Source organism: Carex rostrata, chromosome 8 (assembly GCF_964058835.1).
Source record: "Carex rostrata chromosome 8, lpCarRost1.2, whole genome shotgun sequence".
Lineage (NCBI taxonomy): Eukaryota > Viridiplantae > Streptophyta > Magnoliopsida > Poales > Cyperaceae > Carex > Carex rostrata.
This window is the reverse complement of record NC_135925.1, coordinates 13,653,915-13,675,793: the sequence shown is the minus strand read 5'-3', so window position 1 is coordinate 13,675,793 and position 21,879 is coordinate 13,653,915. Positions and strand designations below refer to the sequence as shown.

The following is a 21,879-nucleotide window of genomic DNA, read 5'->3' as shown; positions in this document are numbered from 1 at the left end:
TTAAAAATATATAAAATTTCATAAAAAAAAAATGAAATTAACAACTTAATACTACGAGTTAATTTGTTTGTTTGTTTAAAAAAAAAATGAACTATTTGGGACTGAATTGAACAGGTCCAAACTTAATCGAGAATGCAACAATACGAACATGTCCTCGAATTTTTAGACCCGATGATAAACCATCAAATATTGAATGGATCGGACCGAAAATTTGAGTCAAATGATCGGGTCTAGGGCTTCAAACAGGCCCGACTTCTACGCCCGTTACCATCCTGTTGAGAGATTTTAGTCTCCATTTCAGTCTTTGAAATATTTTTTTAACTAACTGTGTTACAATTCCATTTTGATTTTAGTCTCCATTTCAATCTTTGAAATAGAAATAGAAAAACAACATTTTTTCTCGATAAATCTGACATTTATCTGTTGGATCATAATCCAACGTTGAGCATATATGTAATATAATTATGAATTGTTTACTGTCATATATGATTGTTATAATTAAAGTTATCTAATATGAAATTAAGATATTAGACAATCTATGTATTCAATATGATGTGGTCCATAAATGTGTAAAAACAATTTAGGCAAATATCAAATCATTGATGGACTGATTCTGAGATTTGTAAATACAAAAACTGTTTTCATAACTCTGTGTGGACGCACTGAGCTACAGTGCGGACGCACTCAGTACTTAGCCATTTTTTTGGAATTTCAAGACAACATAAGAAAAAGTCCGAGCCTAGTGCAGACGCACTCAATACTTAGGCGATTTTCTGAAGTTCAGCGCAGAAAAGTCCAAGCCTAGTGCGGACGCACTCGCGGTGCCAGATGTGTAAAACTATATAAGGTTGGGTCCCCAAGGCATAAGGTAACCAACTCAACTTATAATTATGAAGAGAGGTTATTTTATATAGAATTTTAAGTGTTTTCTCCCTTCTTCCACCATCAAAAAATTGAGAGGAGAAATCCATTAGAGATTTAGAGATGATTTCTCAAGAGCAAATATTGTTGTTTTGAAAGACTTAATCCACGATTCAACCAAAAGGGCGGGAGGGAAATCTTGGCACCAAGAGTCTTGTCTCGCGCTCACGGAGACGGTTGTTGCTCCACCATAGGCTTTGGATATTCCATGGCAAACAGCATTGAATTAGGTATTGTATTCCGCACTAAAGATTATATTTTGAGTCTCTTTGGCACAGGACGATCCTTAGGTTAAGGTGGGGATTATTTCTTTTTCCCCGGGATATAAGTGTTTGACCCTTAGATGAGATGTAAGTGTTTGATCTCTAAATAAGACGTAATTGTTTGACCTTTATGATTCCCAACATTGTCTCCATGACTTCAACCGTCGTTTTATAATTTTATATATTTTTAGAAATAAGAAGTTAACACTTTTTTACCATAATACATAAAAAAAATTATATGATAAAATTTGAACTGCGTACATATATTTTGTAGAGTTCGTTGTTAATATACTTCTCAATACTATCAAACGAGTGGAACTACGGTGTTTTTAAGTTCGCCAAGTATTTTTGTGAACTCAACTCTAAAATCTATTGAATTGGCTTCAAACGATGAATTCAAACTGTTGAAATTTGTGAACTTTCTAATTTTGAGACTCTATACAAAATTAACAGAGTTCTTTTGATAAGATAGAAAATAGATCAACACACCCCCTTCTCCATTACAGATAGTTCTTGATGTCTGATTTTCATATAAACTGAGAGAATGTCACGACGCCATTTGCATAATTTCTCAAATTAAGTACAGTGTGTCTCCAAATAGTTTATCTATGTATGACTAGGAGGGAAGAAAAATAATTTTGGAGTGTTGGAGTAATGAGAGAAGATTATCCATGAATACAAGGAACGCTGTTGTTCATAATCAATGGGTGTATGTATACACAATTACACATAAAAGAACAAATTGGTTGATCATATTTTCGATAGAAAAAAGGTTCGCGATAGATAAAATGAGAAGAAAAAAATAGTGTTTTTTTATGCATATATTGCGTGTTTAGAAAGTTTAGACGGAGATAGGGACGATTAATTACTTAGCTCTGAGAAGAAAAAAATGATAAAACGGTGAATTATAATTTTGAAAGAAAATATTTACTAGTTACATAGCCACGTCTTTAGAGCTGGAGAAATACAAGTAAGAAAATTTTAAAAGGATATTTTGTACCAACTTTTTTCCGAATTTTTATTGCTGTAAAAAAAATACGAAATTTGAAAATCTACGCTCCATTCTGTCCAGACCGCAAATTATTTTGCGAAAAATCAACTCATTTTCGCAAAATAATTTTGCGATTTTGAAATTCCTATATCCGCAAAATCATTTTGTGGTTTTAGAATGGGTAGAAAATTATTTTATTTATTTACTCAGAAGTGACTTTTGAATCGGGTTCGATAACTCAAATTCAAAATATTTTTATTTTTTTTAATAACGCAAAAAAAAAAAAAAAAATTCTTACAGCCGTAAAAAAATCCGGTCTGAAAAATGTTGATCTGGATTATTTGTCGCAATCTTTCTAATAAATCAAATTATATAGTATTCCATCTATTTTCAAAGAAATATATAAAATATTTATAATATTTCAAAACAAAATTTATTTGCATACGATTCATGATAAAAATTGATTGATCATAACAACAATACGCAGCTTACAATACTGGACTGATAAAAATAGTATATTATAATCCGCGGTACAAAAGAAAATAAATATTTTGAGAGATTATTTCCATTCACAGATCAAGTAAAGCGCAGAGTATATTCGTATTGTTGATATGCAAGTGAACAAATTCGGAGAGCGCCATGAAATATGTTCGATACTTGTTTTCTTTAGCAGAGATTATAAAAACGGTACTATTAATTCTTCTGTGTTTTTACTGGCCAATTTAAATTCTTTATTGTCAAATATTTATTATTTTATTGTCTCGTTCGAATTCTTTTGTGCTCGAATCGTTTTTTTTATCGGTTTAAACATTGAGTGAGACTATGGTACTATGTATAATGCGGATTGATATATGTATTATGAATTAATATTTTTGTTTTTAAAATTCTAACGGTTGATTTAAACCGTTCAACGTGATATAAATATGTACTTACAAAATAAATTTTACATTTTTTTTTACTATTTTTTAGATGGATAGAAAATCTTTATTTTTTTATAGTTTCATAAATTTCATATCAAGTGATTTTCACCTATCTAAAAAAAAAGTAAAAATATAAATTTTAGTCCACAAGTACATATTCATATGGCGATAATGTTAAACAATTTAAATCGACTATTAGGACTTTCAAACTAAATTTTTTAATCCATAACACGAACCAATATACACTATGCATAATACAGTAACTAAGGATTGCAAAGAATCAAACCAAATCAAACTTACCCTACTTTTGAGTTTGAATAAGATTGGAACCGAACTGGTTTGATTTGTTTTAGAACAAACTTCAATCGAAGGAGTTAATTGCAAACTTTTTTTCGAATCAAAGTCGATCGAATCATGAACTACGAGTTTTTGGCAGTCCTACCGTCCTTAGTTATTTTTTGAAAATTGGATAACTTAAACTAAGCACTGCATTGGATCTCATTTAATCTTATCAGGTACCTATTTGTACCTATTTGAAATGAAACCTTGATTTTGCATTGAGTTACTGGCGTTGCTCTAATTTGAACGGTACATATTAATTTGAGATTCGAACCTAAATAGTCCGCGAACGAATTATATCCAGTTTGAATTTGAACAAGATTCGAACTAAACTTATTTGATTTGTTTCAAAACAAAATTCAATCCACCAAATTAATTGCAACATTTTTTTTGAATCGAAATCAATCAAATCACAAACTATGAACTTTTTTGACAGCCCTACCGTAGCCTCGCTCTTAAACATTTGAGTTCTTGCGTATGTTATTTTTCACGAGAACACAACTATTATTTTTTTTTTCCCTTTTTTCGAGAAAAACGCGCAGGCAAGGTTTGGCGATAACTCAAACTATTCAATTTGCATGGTTTCAGTGCATAGTTTAATCGCTTCGGTTCAGATGTCTTTGTTTAAATGCTCGAGTTACGACGAAGTCCGCACACTTTCTCCTGTACCGCAGTCCGCACGAGTTATAAATAGGAGTGCAAATCTACTGGAATCCATAGGTATTTCAGGACCCTGAAATTCTCAATCCAACCATCTACATATTTCGTGATTTGTGTATAAAATTCTGTCTACTTTGAGATTCGTGTATGAAAAAATTTAAATGGTTGGATTTGGAATTTCATGGTCCCTGAAATCCTTTGTGGATTTCAGCAGATTTCAATTCTATAAATAGACACTGTACGATTCTAGCTGAGCCCGAGCGATTGGAATTCGTGTTTCATTAAAGAATGATCTACATTTAAATTTGTTATAGTCTGATACTGAACTGGATCTGAATTATTGCTCGGCTTTTAGATTTAGATTATTTTATTGCATCGTCAAAACACATCAATATTCAATTTGTGTGTTGTACGAGAATTAATTTTTAATTTAGTAATTAAAGATAACACACTCTTTGCAGATTCAAAATTTGAAAAAAGAATTATTTTATGAATATATAAAATTGGTAAGCTTGCCTTTCATCTTTTATCTTGAACAATTTAAGTGACTATGTATGAATTTTTATTTAAAAATAAAGAGTTGTCCTCCATTTTTTTTTCAGAAAACTGTGTTTTATTTTTCAAAATATATATAAAAGTTTATGTGAATTTATCGAATATTACCAGAGAAATTGCATCTGAGACTGTGTAAAGTAGAGATTCATGTCTTTTAAGATGTATTGACCAATTTAAAGAAGAGTAATAGGAGTACCTTCTTAGAAGTACTGACTAATTTAAAAAGTTTTTTTTTCAGGAAAAGAGTTCATATATATATATATATATATATATATATATATATATATTTATTGTCTTTATTTTTAAAATTAAAATAACTTAAAATTTAATATTTAAATGTGAAAATGAAACTAAAATAACTTAAAATTTAATGTTTAAATCTCAAAATGAAATCGTTAGGTATGCTGTATATTATTTTTATGCACACATAAAATACCAAATTTTTTATAAATATACAAAAAAATAATTAAATTTAAAAAACTAACCAAAGTTGCGCCGGATTTTGAAGTCTACCCAAACGGTTTCATTTTTTCTTTCATTTTTCAGATTTTTTTATTTAAATATAAATATTTGTAATTTATTTATTTTTTGTATTGAATATTAGAAATATTTAATATATTTATTTGAAAATAGATGGAATACTATATAATTTGATTTATTAGAAAAACTGCTACGAATAACCCGGATCAACATTTTTCATGCCGGATTTTTTGCGGCCGTAAGAAAAATCAATATATTTCTTCATGTGTTATTGAAAAAAAATAAAAATGTTTGGATTCTCAATTATTGAGCCCGGTTCAAAAGTCATTTCTAAGTAAATACAAAAAATATTGTCATTCTTTTAGTACATTTAATTTCTAAAAAAATGTGTCTATTTTTGAAAAAAAACAAAATTTTTAAGTTATTTAACGATTGTTATTAAAAAGAATTATCAAAATAGATACAAGTTTTTATAAATTAAAGGTACTAGAAGGATCACAATATTTTCTGTATTATCTAGAAATGACTTTTAAACCGAAATCAATAACTCAGAATCCAAGTATTTTTATTTTTTTCCAATAATTAATAAACAAATATATTAATTTTTCTTACAGCCGCAAAAAATCCGCCATGAAAAATGTTGATCAGGGTTATTTGTAGCAGTCTTTCTAATAAATCAAATTATATAGTATGCCACCTATTTTCAAAGAAATATATTAAATATTTATAATATTTCAATACAAAAAATAAATAAATTATAAATATTTTTATTTAAATAAATAAATCTGAAAAATAAAAAAAATTTAAACCCGAATTTTTATTTTTTTATAATTGCTGGTTTTGGAATTCCAAAACCGCAATTTTTTTTTGCGGTTTGAGTAAATTTCGAAATCCTACACAACTTTGGTTAGTTTTTGAAATTTAATTATTTTTTTGAATATTTATAAAAAAATGCTGATAATTATCTCTGCACTCCCATCCCCGCATTTATCCTCTCATTAACTTCGATAACTACCATGGGGTACCATAAAAACTGCAGCACTGATTTTTTTTCTAAAGTATTAATACCTACGTACAAAAATATTTATCCCCAAGAACGAAAGTATTTATACCAATAAGGTAAATAATTTTTACATAAATAATTATTTCCAAACAAATTTCAAACTACGTGGGGGACTATGCATGTTTTTAGAGGTGGGTTTTTTTTTATCTCATTTCAATCTCGTCCATATTTCTGACGATCTATGATGATTTTTATGAATCTAAAACCACGAACGTCTTGTATGTAATTTTCTCTTTCAAATGATATCTATGATGATATGCTTTCGGGCACGTCGTTACACATGTATTTATACTTCACCGTGCAAGTATTTATACATATACTTGTAAACAAGGTTCTAAATAGCGCACTACAGCGTTTTCAAACCATAAAAGCTATGACGCTATCAGCGCTACAACGCACTATAGCGGTGCTATTTGGGCATAGCGCTGTTTTTTTAATCAGTCCGCTATGACGCAATAAACGCTATTTAAACCTTTGCCTGTAAATATTTTTTACATATGACAGTGACTGACATATGAAAGTGTTAATATTAAGTATTACAAGTATTTATACTTCTACACTAGAGTATTTATACATATGTAGAAAACTACTTGAATAAGCACCTTGTATACGTTTATCACGATAAATATTTTTTGTATGGATAAATAATTTGTGGGGACCGTAGTACAACCTTTGATTTAAAAAATGAACCCTCTAATTTTAGAAGTGTTTAAATAATTAGTGGGAACCATAGTACAACCTCTAAATAATTATTACATTCCTTATTTAACCTGTACCCTTTAATTTTAGAAGTGTTTAAATAATTAGTGGGGACCATAATGTAACCTTCATAAATTATAGTTGTGGGAATGAAGGGGAGATAGAAGTGTGAGGATGAATATAATTATTCTTATAAAAAATGGGCATAAAATATCATTATATTTTAATTTCATTTTGATTAGTACCGAGATTGTAAAAACACACCGATATGGATAAATTCTAGACGTTAGTATTTTCAACTCATCGATTCATATAAAACCAAAATAAAAAAGTGATAATTTTTTATGTGATTAGAAAAAATTACAAGATCACTTCTAACAATTATATTTTGATATATGAATTTTAAAATTTTATTATTAGAAAATTACAGTCATATTACGGTTAAAATAAAATGAAGGAATTTTGGGCATTCTTCTTCGTTCTTCCCAATAGCGGCGAGATCGGGGGAACAGCAATTAAAGTATCCGTAAATCAGCTACGTTTCATCAATTTTAATTTAATAAAGGCTTCGTCCTACGCGACTGCGAGCCTCATGCCCACCGGGACCCACAACGGATCTGCGTTAACGCACCGTATGAGTTAATTTTTGGGTCGTCTGATCACGTCCACGTCTATAACACGCGGATCCATTAATATTAACACCGATTTAAATCGGACGGTCTAGATCTTAACTCAAATTTTGAGTTATCTCAGAGGATATGAATTCACCAACAACGATATTCAAGCTAAAAGTGTCGGAACGAGGAAACAAAAGTAACCGGGTCCCCTGAATAGACAGATCGCTACACCACAGATTTTTACTCGAAACAGAGGATCCAGGCCCTACTAAAGAAGTCCAAATCCGAACCGAAGTAAACTGCACGGGGCCCTTGATATTCATGCCAAAGCAGATCGGACGGTCCGTATATAAACTCAAAATCTCTGTTACCTCAGGTGATATGAATTCCTTGAATGTTGTCTGTACAATTAATCGTACCGTCTTCGAACGCGAGCGAGGTAGAAACCCTAGCTCTCTCTCTCTTCCCAACTCCGCTCTGTACCTCCAATCCTCCGTCTCTACCACTGCACGCTCTGCGATTTTCTGGACCGGTTAATTTCTTGGCCTTATCTAACCACCCAAGCTCCGCGAGGCACGCTCCATACCTTACGGTACGGTACTGGCACAGTAATTTTCTTCTTGCTGCTTAGTTGGTACTACTTACGATCAGCATTTAGATGAGATTATAAAGCAAAATTAGGCTTATTAAGGCTCCGATTTGAAGTTTTGATCAAACTAAACTTCATGACTGAAAGAAGGGAGTCTTTCCGTATCTCGTCAGTATTACCGTGTACATTGCTGGTAACATAAAATTACAAACCTGCCAGCAAAAACATGAAGAATAACTTGTTACCTGAAATAGAAGACTATACATTCATAATTTTCATTTTCATTTTTGCTTCTTTCATACTTTTTTTTTTTTTAATTTTGCTTCTTCAGAGGCCTTTTGGAAATCTGAATGAGATGAGTTCAAAAAAGTCCTTTCTCAGACACAGGGAAGCTGAGGAGGCTAGAAAGAAGGTATGAACTGTCCACTATCTTCTCTCTCCCCTCCCTCTTTTTCTTCATGCTTGTTTGTGTAAGGATCACAAATTCACAATGATCCTTTGAAGATATGAGTTGTCGACAAGGTGTAGTAGCTGGTGTTTATAATTTGTGACTGCATCTGTGAAAGTTGTTATAGGAAGCCTAAAGAAGAGCAAACCAGCTCTTAATAGAAAGCACACAACTAGATTCAATTAGAAAAACTCAGTATTGGCCATGCAAAATACAAACAGAGGGCAGGAGCTTTTTTTACAAGTACTGCTGTTAATCATCATTGGTACAACTGGGTACCTGGTAAGGATTGCAATTTGGACCTGTTCTTGCTGGTGCTTGACCGTTTTTTGGCTAAACCTTAATGTTTGTTCCAACTTTAGTCCTCATATATTCACAAGATTAATCTAGTAAAGAACGGTCGGCAATTTTGAATCCGACAGTTAGGGCCCAAGTGCAATTTTGTACATTCTGTTACGTAACAATACCTGACCCAACTGATGTAATAGGTATGTCCGGTGTTGGTGGTATATTTAAATTATTATTTTTTTCTGATGCAAATTCATTGTAAATTTTCAAAGAGGGAAGAGGACGAAGCAGCCCGTGTGTATGCTGAGTTTGTCGAGTCGTTTAAGAGTGATGGCACACCTGGATCGAAGGCCTTTGTTAGAGGAGGGTTTATCGACCCAAATAGGAAGCACGAGAATGATTCACAAGGTTAAATTTTGGATTTAGTTTCTTCAAGTGAATGGTAGAAATGATGCTTCAAGATTTACACTATTATATTTTGGCCCTTTCAATATTAAGAGCTTCACAATTTGCTCTTTTTTCAATGTCTATTTTTAATAGATTGAAAATATGACTTCTTTGAAGGGTTTTATCCAATGACCGCACAAAAATGTCTTTTGTACTAAAAAAAATGAGCAAGTCAAGTTGCAGAAAAAGAATCCTTGTACAGGAAAAAGGATTTTTCCTGGTAGTTGACATCGCCAAAAAGCTATGGAAACCGCATTTTAAAATAGAGGTCACAATACAATTTCTTGGAAATTGGAAGCGATAATCCAACGTAACCTTAATTTTATTGTAATCCAAGTGTTTCATATTTTATATAATGCATTGCTTATTTATTTGATTTTTTTGTGCACATTAATTTAAATTAAAAATGGGCCAATGGCAGGTTCACAATCCAAAGAAGGGATGTCTCTTTCAAAGAAGGGAAGTAGGTAAATGAAAATGCACTTGTGTTGAAAAATGGTGCATGTAGTGGTATTGGTTTTACCGGCACAATTAGTCACTAGCAACAAATAGATGACGTAACCTTTGTGCTACTGTGTGTAGATATCGAGTGTTATTTTGTGGTACTGAGCTATGTTTTTCTTCTACAAATATCTAGCTGTTATTTTTTCTTCTGAAGGATTCTTATTTAACAGTTGAGAGTTTCTTCCTTTTTCCTTGTATTGAATATAAATTACAAGGATTAGTGTATCATTCGCAGCTTTTTTTTATGCTATTGTCTTCAAAATGGTGGTAATGTACTGACGAATACATAATATATTTTAAACCTTGTACCAAAGATTTTTCTAAATTTCCCCTCAAGTCAATAAAAAATATGGTGCAAAGATTAACACACCATTCCATGCGTCTAAGAGAGTTCATTTACTGATATTATGCTTACTAGTTCTGGTTAAGGTTCTACATCATTCTTTTGTATGGAGTTTGTACATCATTTTGTCAATAAGATCAATATACATCTGTTGTTATTTTATGTATTTCTGATATTCAGGTACGTGCCATCATTCTTGCCTCCATCATCACAACTGAAAGAACCAGAGAGAAAGGTAAAGATAAATTAGTTTTTACCGTCTTCACTCTTCAAGGATTTTAATCTTGGCTTATTGTAGATATCATTGCATGTTATATTTTGTGTCCTTTTTTAATTTCTCCTCTGCAAAGGTTCTTTTAAAGTTAACAGCAGCATCAAGTGTTAACAGCACATTGAAAAAGACGGAACAAAGCATAATTGAAAAAAGAAGCAATATGGGTCGCTTCTGGGCCTGATTTGGTTTGTACTGAGTTCTGAAATCATCATCCTTGACTATATACGATATATAGTATTATACTATCTTGGTTATTGTAAATTTCTCTCTCAACTTGTTTATGCAGAACAATTATGTAGAATTATACTTGCAAGAAAAATCAACTTACAAAACAAGAATGTGTTTAATCATTAAATCAGGCAGAAACTGCATCGTTCTGCATTTTTGGTTGTTTCCTCATTGTATTGTAATGATAAGGTTTTAATAATCGCAGAGAGATGAGGAGAAGCCAAAGGAGAAGGAAAAAGGAAAGACAAGAGCCATAGACAAGTTTCTGGAGGAGCTCAAATACGAGCAAGAGATGAGAGAAAAGCGCAACCAGGAGCGAGAAGCTCGCAACAACAACTCCGCCTCCTCTGCTGTAAGTTCTTTTCACTTGACAACTTCTTCAGGGTTTCCCTTTTTTCTTTTGGTGGGGAGGGGGGGGGGGTTGAAGTTCTTGAGCCATTTATAATCTGTGCAGAATTGCAGAGAAAATCAACAGATCACAGAAAATACTGTAAAGCAGATAAATATAATTGAACCAAAAAAAAGTCCAAACTGAGGTGTGCAACTAGTTTGTGCTACTTGGTTAAGTTATGTCCTTTTAGAATGAACTTCATTTGTCCTATTTGGTTAATTTTGTTCTTTTTAGAATGAATTTTGCATCTAACCTTGGTGATATTGATCATGGTGGTTAAACATTAACACTTACAAGTCGGTTTTAAAGCACCATGCAATCACTGAGCTAGCCAAGACAAGAGAGAGGAACAATGAAACTATCAAGTAGAAACAGAACCGCACGCACATGATTTATTTACTTCTTTTTTTTTTGCAGTCCTCTAGCCATTTTGACGAGACACCAGATTATTTTGACCTGAAGTATGGGTCATTTGATGATGGAGACCCTCAAACGACGAATTTATATGTTGGGAACCTCTCGCCAAAGGTTCTTAATTGTGTTTTTTATTTTTTGTTCGTTCGTAACTTCATACTTCTGGGGAGCGCACAGACAAGATTGGGATAAAGAGTGCTCAATTGCATTCTGTTATTGCTCCTTGCATATTCTTGTTCAGTGGTTATTTTGAATACATTGCACTCATTGCTTTGGATAAACAGAAACCTCAAGATTAGGTTGTCTTTTTGTTAGGAATAAAGCAGCTTAGGAGTAATTTTGGGCAAACGCAAATATGTTTGCAGAGAGAAATAAAGTTTGATTAGGAATTTTCATCAAATAAAAAGTTCGATTAGGAACAGTTGTCATCATTGCTGAAATGTTTGTCTTCGGTACGAGCAAGAAGTAATGAGGTCATACTCAATTGTTTTTCCTTTTAATTTTTCAGGTAGATGAAAATTTTCTGTTAAGAACCTTTGGCAGATTTGGGCCTATAGCTAGTGTCAAGATCATGTGGCCCCGTACTGAAGAGGAAAGGAGAAGGCAAAGGAATTGTGGCTTTGTTGCCTTTATGAACAGAGCCGATGGCCAGGCTGCCAAGGACGAGATGCAAGGTTTGTTTTTTTTGCCCCCCACCCTTTATTTGGGTGAGAAAATAACTTGCACTTTTTTTTTTCCCTGTTTTTTCTGCTCTCAAGTCAATACATTGCTTAGGGGTGAAATCAGAGCGGATAGTGGTAAAACCATATCCATACCCCTTTTTAATTTTCCAGATACGGATATTAGACGAATATGGATATGGATCGGATCGGGTATTTATTAAAAAAACTAGTCAAGTGCCCGTGCGTTGCAACGGGGATCGAAATATTAAAAAAAGAAACAAAATTAAAAAAAGAAGATGAAATGGGCTAAATCCATGTAAATTTGATGGCCTAAATCAAATGGAATTGATTGCCGCCTAAATCAAATCAATTACAAAAGATTGGATCAGCCCAATTAAAATTGCTACATGGGCCGAAGTGAATAACAATGAAAGAAAGAAAAAATCACGGCAACCTAGTTCTAATTAAAGGAGGTGAATTTGGACAAAATAAACTAATAGCCCATGCCAAACCAAAGTAAAGAATTGGGCTGGCCTGTGACTAACGCAGAAAACAAAATTGAAATGAAGCTCTCATTCAAACTGACGTGAGGCCCCCACATCCCTTCAACCAACCAGCATTCAGCTCAAATCAAATATCGCCGAATTTGAATGATATGCTCCCAGCGACTCAAGCTCTCTCCCTTTAAACGCGGCTCATGAAAGACCACTTGCAGGACAGCCTCACGGCTCATTCTACACCATACCCACAACATCTCAAGCCTCGGGAAGAAGCGCGCACAACAACAGAGAGAAAAACGCGTCTTCTCTTGATTCTAAATGAAACAATTTTTATGTATCTTTTCGTGTGGCGAGTATGTTTTAAACTAAATTTCAATTTTTACCCGGTTGATAACATGAAACAAATACATAATATCTAAATTTGTGACTAACGGCTGAGATTTTGATATACTTTTGATGAGAGGCTGAGATTTACTCAATCAACAGCTGAGATCCTCTCTGGACAGATAGATGCTTGGATCCTAAAAATTTCAACGCTCTATTATAGTAGTCTTGATATTAAAATAATATTAAAAAAATACTGAAGTTCATATTACATATCTAATTACAATGGTGAATGACATAATTTTTTCATAATATATATTAAACTATATGGTATGTATCTATTATTCGGATATGGATAATAGAAACGTAAAACCATATTTGTATCCATATCCACACGGATATTCGGATATCAAACAACAACAACAACCAAGCCTTTAGTCCCAAACAAGTTGGGTTAGGCTAGAAATGAAATCCAATCATATATGGGATTTCCACGTCTAATTTTTCGAATACATATTGTACGGATCAGATATGATCCACACCGTTTTGACCCCTGTCATTGCTAGATTGTATTTAAACTGCAAGTTGTTTTTCAAATTTGTTTGAAAAGAATAAGTTAAGAAGTCCAAGAACTTTCTTATTTTGTTTCCAAGGTTACAAATGCTACAGTTTGGACTACGTGTGACTACAGTATAGGATCGGTGCATACAGGCTTTTGTCCTCTTAGGTTTTGGTTACATGATTGATGCAAAATTTGAGGTTTAATTGCATGTAATATCTCTAATACTCCTTTCATTTTGTCCCTCAGGTGTAATAGTGTATGATTATGAATTGAAAATTGGGTGGGGAAAGTCTGTGGCTCTACCCTCTCAAGCACTTCCTGCACCTCCACCTGGGCACATGGCGATTAGAAACCAAGAGGTCGAAATTTACACATTTAATCCTTCACTCTCAGATTTTGCTCATGCATTAGTTGAATATATTTAATATTTTATTGCAGGGTAATACTGTGATCTTATCTGGCCCTGGGGGCCCACCCATTGTCGCGCCAGCGGCAACACCAAACTCAGAGCTGGTAAGTGCGTATTTACTCTTTTTTATGCTTTCTTTGTTAGAAGCACTTGCATTCAAAGAACTTCTACTGTCCGGGTGCTGCTAAAGCTGAGGATTCCTAACTTCTATTCCTATTGTCTAAACGACACATATCTTCTTCGTATGACCCTAATATATGGTCATGAGTCTTCCTTTTTCCCCACTGTTTTTCCCCTGACTGGGGGACTTACTTCCCATGTTAGATTATTAGGCCTTCAACTTGCTCTTTTAATAATAGGCAAAAATACTTACTATCAATGTATATTAAAAATTAAAGAGGTTGCAATTTGAATGAAGAGTAAAAAGAACAATATAAGTACTAGCACACATGAAACCCTTGAAAAGAAGTATAAAAAGTGCCTGATTACCTCGACAATCTTTGGCTGGACCCTTGTTGGAGAAATGGCCTGTCACATCTTTTGACTCATTGACTGTTCAGAAGCCAGATTTTCTTTGCACCTTATAAATCTGCCACAGATGGAGTGGCTACAGAAACAGCTGTTGACCCAGGAGAACCCTTTGACCTGCCTTACTGTGGCCCTATGGCTCACTACAAGCCATGAGAGAGAGAGAGAGAGGGAGGGAGGGAAAATGACCAGCCGGAGCCTTCTCTGTAAAGGCGATAGGGGGAGGGGGAGGGGGAGGGGAGCTCTGGAAATAACAAATGCCTGCATGTCCTCCGACTTGTAGCCCTGTTCAATTTTTATTTTTTTTGTTATCGAGTTGTTAATCAAGTTGAACTGTTCCTTTGGATTTTGGTAGCGTTGCACACACTTCTCTTTTTTTGGCATAGAGTTGTATAGAGGTTTTTTGTTGCTGGCTGGCACTGGCATTTAGTTTGAACTGTAGCGGTACTGGACACTTGTTAGATTTGTTAATTCATTATTGGCAGCCGTGGCCAATCTTTCAAAAAGGCAAAAAGGGAAGGGAGGGAGGGAGACACTATTCGGGAACTGATATTTACAGTAATTTTGAAAACCATTATCAAATTTGATTGGATTTTACATTAAAAACAAGAGTGATCCATTAAGTAGTCTTAATTAGGGCATTGTTTATTTGGGCTATGGAGCAAACCTACACTACAGATCTTTAATTTCATTTATATAACCAAGTGATGTAAATAGCTAGATAAAGTCTACTTCTACATTCTTGTCAATACCTTGAGTGAGGACTGAGGATACCTACAGATGATTATCCTCCTTAATTTGTTCTTTCATCCAAATTATTTGTAGACCTTGTTGTTCTTTGCTAGCAAAAATAGCTCATAATGTATGAAATTCCAAATTACAGTAGTTTGAGAGATTAATTTGGAGTTGGATGCATTCTCTGTCTTTCTCTTTGAATAATGACAAACTAAAGCCTGCAATTTAGCATTTGTGAAATGAATTTTTTGTATCATATAAAGTGTATTGTTGTAAGTGATTACAGCAACTAGGGAGTAGCTTTTGAATTTTCTTGGAGGAACTTAAAAATGTCTCTCTGATTATTTATTAAAGATACCAGCAACATTTTAAAAGAGATTTTCTAGAAATGAGTTTTTATGTCAAGTTGGGAACTTCTCTTTTGGTTTGAATGTAGGTGCTCACACCGAACATCCCTGACATAGTGGTGGTTCCGCCAGAAGATGACCGGCATCGCCATGTCATTGACACCATGGCCTTACACGTGCTTGATGGGGGTTGTGCATTTGAGCAAGCTGTGATGGAGAGAGGTCGTGGCAATCCCCTATTCAGCTTTCTATTTGACCTCAAGTCAAAAGAACACACCTACTACGTCTGGCGGTTATATTCTTTTGCTCAGGTTTGTATTCTCTTCTCAGTGCAGACCGGTGCTTCAGGACAATCTGATGTACATCAATCTATTTTTGGTTCTATCTTTGTTCTCTTCTTTCTTTAGTATTTGGCCAAGATTTTTTGTAAGGTTGTGCACAAAACTACTTAAATCACCCTAGGGTGCTGGTCTACCATACTGACAGTGTGGTGGTCAGATGCTGTATTAGTATATAATTGATTTTAGGTCTGTGCCCTACACTAACTTCCAATATATGGGAATGTAGCTTATTTTAATTTCAAGTTCCTTTTTAATTAATGCTCGATAGCCTCTCTGCAGGGCGATACTTTGCAAAGGTGGAGAACGGAGCCTTTTATAATGATTACTGGGAGCGGAAGGTGCCTTTTCATGCAGTTCCAAGATTATGTATTGTATTAAAGCTCAAATTAGTAGTCATGAAACAACTTATCACATATTGCAATATCTTTGGTCATCTTGTCAATAGGTGGATGCCACCAGCTCTCTCTTCTACGAAGAGCCCTGAGCACACGAAAGAAATCAGTACGGTGACTTCAGCCAGTAGAAGCAGGGTGAGCAACCAGACCATGAATAATATGTTCCTCTTGGCTTTATAGTGAAGTTGTTTTGATTATCATGTAGTTTTTTTTGTAAAAATAAGATTCTATACTAATCTTATATTATAAAGGAAATTTTTGTTAAAGTTGAATAATTTACCTGTGTTATTTGATTAATTAAATATAATCAAGTCATAAGATAACTAAAATTAAAAACGGAGATTCCTACTTTTGGCCCTGAGTGATGTTTTTGAGGTGTCTTACCTTGTAGATACTAAAATTTTAAATATGGCAACAACTTGATCTCAAAATTGACTATTTGTCTATTTGTTTAGCGTGTTGAATTAGAGCGTACATTGACAGATTCTCAACGAGATGAATTTGAGGATATGCTTCGTTCATTGACACTAGAAAGGAGCCAAATAAAAGCAGCCATGGGTTTTTCACTAGACAATGCTGATGCAGCTGGAGAGGTACACTTCCTTTTTCTTTTTTTTATGAAATCAAAGATTTTTGTTGTCGAACACAATAGTTAAGCTTTGAGGTATGTACTGATACAAAGGATTATACATTCTTGATAATTCCAAAAATCCCTGCATTGTTGGGAAAGATGAAAACAATACTATTAATGGACAACTAAGAACGACGTTGCAAAAATGCCCTGCATTCATAAAATTTATGGTGGTTCTGCGAGATGCTGTGCTCCATAAGAAATTGTTAAACTTGGAGAGGACATCCAAGGTACCTTGGTCATTTTGTCAAATTCACTCAAATAAAATGGTGAGGGAGGTTCTGTCAACACTCATATAGGAATAGGATGGGTCAATGCTATTATGAGTTTTTCAAATTCTAATTATCATATGAATGCCAGATAGTGGAGGTTTTGATGGAATCACTTACGCTAAAGGAGACCCCCATACCAACGAAGGTGGCAAGACTGATGCTGGTGTCAGACATCCTGCACAACAGCAGTGCACCTGTGAAGAACGCCTCTGCATTCCGAACGAAATTTGAGGCAGCCCTGCCTGATATTATGGAGAGCTTCAATGATTTATACCGTAGTGTCACCGGCCGCATCACTGCTGAAGCCCTCAAGGTAACTCTTCTCTCTCTCTCTCTCAGAAAGCCTTGGAAGCGGCTGCCAATTACTCCCTCCCTCCCTCTTTCTCGCTGATGTTTTAAACTCCATCATCCTGCAGTTCTTTATTTTTTTTTTGTGGGGGTGGTGGGGACTTTTGGGATCTGAGTTGAGCTGTCTGATTTTAGTCAGTACCATTGTAATCTATGGTAGGGTAACTTTTGGCAGCATAATGGGGGACTTTTGGGATCTGAGCCGAGCTGTCTGATTTTAGTCATATGGACTTTTGAGCACCTTTGTAATCTATGGTGGGGGAACTTTTGGCAACAGAATGGGGTTCTATTTGTCTCTTTTGAGGTTGGATCCTGCCATATTACTTCCATGAGATTTTGCCTCAGTTGACAGAGCTGCAAGTTTTTGTCATATTTATAATTTTAACTCAACTTCCATTGTAACCAGTTATACCATTAGTTTAATTATTTAAATAATCATTTTTAAATGAGTATGTTGAGGAAGAAGGTTAGTTCTATATTTTGGCATAAATCCCAACCTTCCTCCAAAACACTGGAAACTTTACTGTTTGGGTACAGACTGTTGGAAGTTACGTCAGCATTAGTAGAACAGCACTCATTCATTGGATTTAGTAGTTAGTGCAGTTTGTTATAGCTAACAAGTTTGGAAGAAACTGAATGAAATAATCATATCAATGTATCATTTTATTTTCAATTGCTAAATGCAGGAGAGAGTGCTAAAAGTACTACAAGTATGGGGTGACTGGTTCCTCTTCTCTGATGCATTCCTAAATGGGTTACGGGCCACCTTCCTCAGGCCGAACAACTCAGGTGTCGTCCTGTATCACTCTTTATGTGGGGATGCACCGGAGATAGATAAGAAAGGTGGCCCCGGAGATCTATCAGATGACTCCAAGTTGTCCCAAGATGGTGCCTTGGCCATGGGCCAAGCTGCGGCCCGTAAAGAACTCCTTGACCTCCCATTGGCCGAGCTGGAGAGGCGTTGCCGCCACAATGGCCTCTCTTTGGCTGGTGGAAGAGAGATGATGGTTGCTCGGCTCCTTAACCTAGAGGAAGCAGAGAGAGACAACAATGCTGCTGAGATGAAGTATGAGTATGGTAAAACTGTGAAAGAGGTTGCTCCGGAGGCTGAATATGATGAGGAGGAGGTTGAGGAGGTGGTAACAGGTAAGAGAGAGAGTGCAGACCCAGTACCCGTATTGACCGTGTCAAAGTGGGCCCGGGATGATGACGTTGAGGATGTAGGCGAGGGGGAGGAGAGAAAGGTGGAGGGAGTTTCGGGTATTATAGAATATTCTTCTGAAAGTGAAATTGCAGATGAGGAGGGTGGTGAGCTGGAAGTGGCCAAAGAGAGTTCAGTTCAGATGCAACAGGAGAATGCTATCAACGAGGAACAGAGGTTATTTTCTCAATCAACTGTTTGCCTTTGACCGGACAGTGGTGTACCAGCCAGTCTGATCAGCACCAGACGTTGCCAGCTAATGATCATAAAAATATTTATTGTGCCACTATTATATGGAACTTCAAATATGCTTAGGATATACATGTAAAAAAGGATTTTCAACCAGATAGCTAAAATGAGGCCATGACCATGGTGTAGTTGTTGCCTATGAGTATGGAATCACTGGCATTGATTATCAGTTCCCAACCTGATTGTGATCCTTATGGTACCTAATAATGGGATCGCAATCCTCTATGCTGACAATAAATTATTGTATTTTACCCTTCTATGAATGGCAACAAAATCATATTCTATTAATCATAGTTCATAGTTCAAGCAAAGAAAATGATATATATATATATATATATATAATTATATATATGTTGGTTATTTAATATACCAGTTAATATATTAAAGAATGGTTTGGTTTGACAGACAGAAGTTGAGGCGACTTGAAGTAGCTGTCATGGAGTACCGTGAATCTCTTGAAGAGAGAGGAATGAGAAATACTGATGACATAGAAAAGAAGGTGGCAACTCATCGCCAGCGTCTTGAATCTGAATTTGGCTTGTCCCAATCGAATGATGGGAAAAGAAACAGCCACTTGTCAGGTAATCACTGAATCTACCAGGTTTTGACCTAAATTGTATGGTCTGTCCAGATATCGCTTACCTGGTACTGCACAAGTACTAACAGGGCATTTTCTTGTCCTGCCTGAATGAATACTTGAGAACAGACCACTGGAAAATAATTCCCATGCCGTTGGTGCAATGCCAGAACGGACTGAACGTGAATTGTTTTTTTCAGTTAGTGAATAAACAAATTTCTTTTTGTTGTGTAGAGAAAACATCAACTGAGTCGAAAGAGAGATCAAAGTCAGGTGAGAAAGCCGAAGAATCTTCTAGAAAAAGGCCACGCAGCAGGAGTAGAAGCCCCCGTCACAGGTCATCAGAGAGAGACAGGGTAAGGGACCGGGATTATCACAGAGACAGGGAAAGGGATAGAGATAGGGGAACATCACGTGAGAAGAGTGGGAGTAGGGAGAGAGACGACCGTAGAGACAGGGACCGAGATAGAGATAGGAGGAGAAGATAGGTATTAAAGCAAATATCTATGTTGGGTTGAAATGTTGGAGAGAACCTATCAATGCTGGGAACACAGCAAGTTTGTGCAATTTATTTTGTTAAATGTTTTAGTAAAAAATTGTAGAACAGATTTGTTGGATAGTTTAGTGCCGTCGAGTTTTTATTGTTTATTCTATTTATTCATTGTCATTATGTTTAAATTTTCTTTCTTTGGCTGAGTTTTTGTTGCAGTTGCTGACAGGCTTGGATGAAGGGTTGCTGTACTGTTCACTCTGTACTAGTAGTTGAATGGTCCTAGTTAACCTTAGTAAATTTAGTGATGGGGGAGTATCTACAGCTCTGTAGCAAATTTTGTAGGGAAAAAATGCCTCGTGCTTTTCTTTGTCCACAACTGATGGGATTAAGAATATTATTACCACATTGAACGTAAAATGATATATAATCTTGTATTTATGGTGTTGTGATAAAGGCTAATCAAGGAGCGTTAGTAATATTTTTAAATGTTAGCATTGGAAGACTAACAGCGAGGTCCCTTCTAACAGATTTTGCAAAGTATAGTTGAACAAATGTTCTAAACTATAGACTGAGAATTTGCTTTGTATTTGATATTTTGATGCTAAGCTTTGTTTGTATACCTGTTAGCGGGGCGGTGACTCCGTGACTGAGATGTCTTTTGATGGAAATATTGTGGTCTGGTACAAGTGTTTGGTGGCTTGGTACCGCCAGGAACTTCATGCTAATGCTTCCAATGTATTCATGTGAGGTATGTTGTCAGAATGGGACCGGATATTTATCTGGTAAAATTTCATTTCGTGTTAACGGTCCATTATATCGGATTGGTGAGTCAATCGGTTCATCTGTGATTTTTCAAATACCTCTATATTTATGAGATAGAATGATTTATGTAAAATAATCATACTTCAACGTGGTATCAGTTCAAATTTGCATCTATAATGCAGTATAAAATCGAACTTACATTTTTTCAAAATCGTGTCACTCAAATTAAATAATAATTGTAATTCTCAACATATTATATTCAAAATGCATAAAATACGGCATGTAAAACATCTAAGTACCTCACACGAAATAAAAGTTGAGTGATTAATAACCAAAAAATGTCACCCTATTGCTTGGTGCTTTAGTATATAATAGCATATGTGCGGCATGCTAGGCCAGTTTGAAGGATTAGAACGTGTTATCACTAAACCCTCAAATAGCGGCAGAAATTCAACTAGAACTTGCGTGACAGAGAAAGCGGCTTTGGCTCTGATAAAGATTCTACCACTTATTCATTACCGACAGTGGCGGACCTAAAGCCATTCAAAAGGTAGCTAAGTCATTCTATAATTTTAAAATTTTAATTGTGTGTACTCAGATTTAATTAAATTTTATTTTTTTAGAACATTTTATATAGAGCTTGAATTCAATTTCCACCAACCACAATTTGTGCATTTTAAGTTTTAGCCCCCTCTATCAAGATTTTATAGTTCCGCCCCTGATAACCGGCACCTACTTCTAACTAACTAAGACTATTTAGATAGCAGTTATTGATTCACAATGCATTTTATCATTTCGAGCATGCACCACTACTCCATTCTTACATACACCGGTTAATGGAACCATAGATTAGCAAGGCACAGTGTTCTTTACCATAAGCAAATAATATTGTTTTGTCATTATATCATGCCATTTACCATATAAATATACAAACTAATTATGCAATTTTCATGTGTGTTTATCTATAACTATCTTACACGAGATTGAAATTTTGGCTGGAGCAATTAATCAAACACCTTAAGAGCATCACAAGATATTATCCTTCCAACTGCTACTTACAAACATAGTTTCACCAATTAGATAGGCACTTACAAATTGAGCCTTTGGTT

General features: G+C 34.8%; 1 protein-coding gene across 2 annotated transcripts; it reads left to right on the top strand.

The window, feature by feature from the left end:
• The first annotated feature begins 7,913 nt into the window (after positions 1–7,913).
• On the top strand, positions 7,914–20,202 carry LOC144557972 (protein RRC1-like). 2 transcript variants are annotated; one of them, XM_078306650.1, is made up of 18 exons: positions 7,914–8,100; positions 8,429–8,509; positions 9,106–9,241; positions 9,702–9,747; positions 10,308–10,362; positions 10,835–10,981; positions 11,438–11,548; positions 11,943–12,108; positions 13,729–13,841; positions 13,921–13,995; positions 15,591–15,812; positions 16,122–16,180; positions 16,288–16,372; positions 16,693–16,830; positions 17,229–17,453; positions 18,175–18,866; positions 19,344–19,519; positions 19,750–20,202. In XM_078306650.1, the coding sequence occupies exons 2-18, from the start codon at positions 8,453–8,455 to the stop codon at positions 20,001–20,003; spliced, it is 2,757 nt and encodes a 918-aa protein (XP_078162776.1). In that variant the 5' UTR covers positions 7,914–8,100; positions 8,429–8,452; the 3' UTR covers positions 20,004–20,202. The 2 variants fall into 2 exon arrangements, with proteins under 2 accessions (XP_078162776.1, XP_078162774.1); XM_078306648.1 differs by lacking the exon at positions 9,702–9,747 and having other exon boundaries at positions 7,926–8,100.
• Positions 20,203–21,879: the final 1,677 nt, after the last annotated feature.

Coding starts and splice junctions, on each gene's coding strand:
- LOC144557972 (XM_078306650.1), top strand. CDS start 8,453: ATGAGTTCAAAAAAGTCCTTTCTCAGACACAGGGAAGCTGAGGAGGCT. Junction 12,109..13,728: donor TGCCAAGGACGAGATGCAAG/GTTTGTTTTTTT, acceptor TTTGTCCCTCAG/GTGTAATAGTGTATGATTAT. Junction 16,831..17,228: donor ATGCTGATGCAGCTGGAGAG/GTACACTTCCTT, acceptor TATGAATGCCAG/ATAGTGGAGGTTTTGATGGA.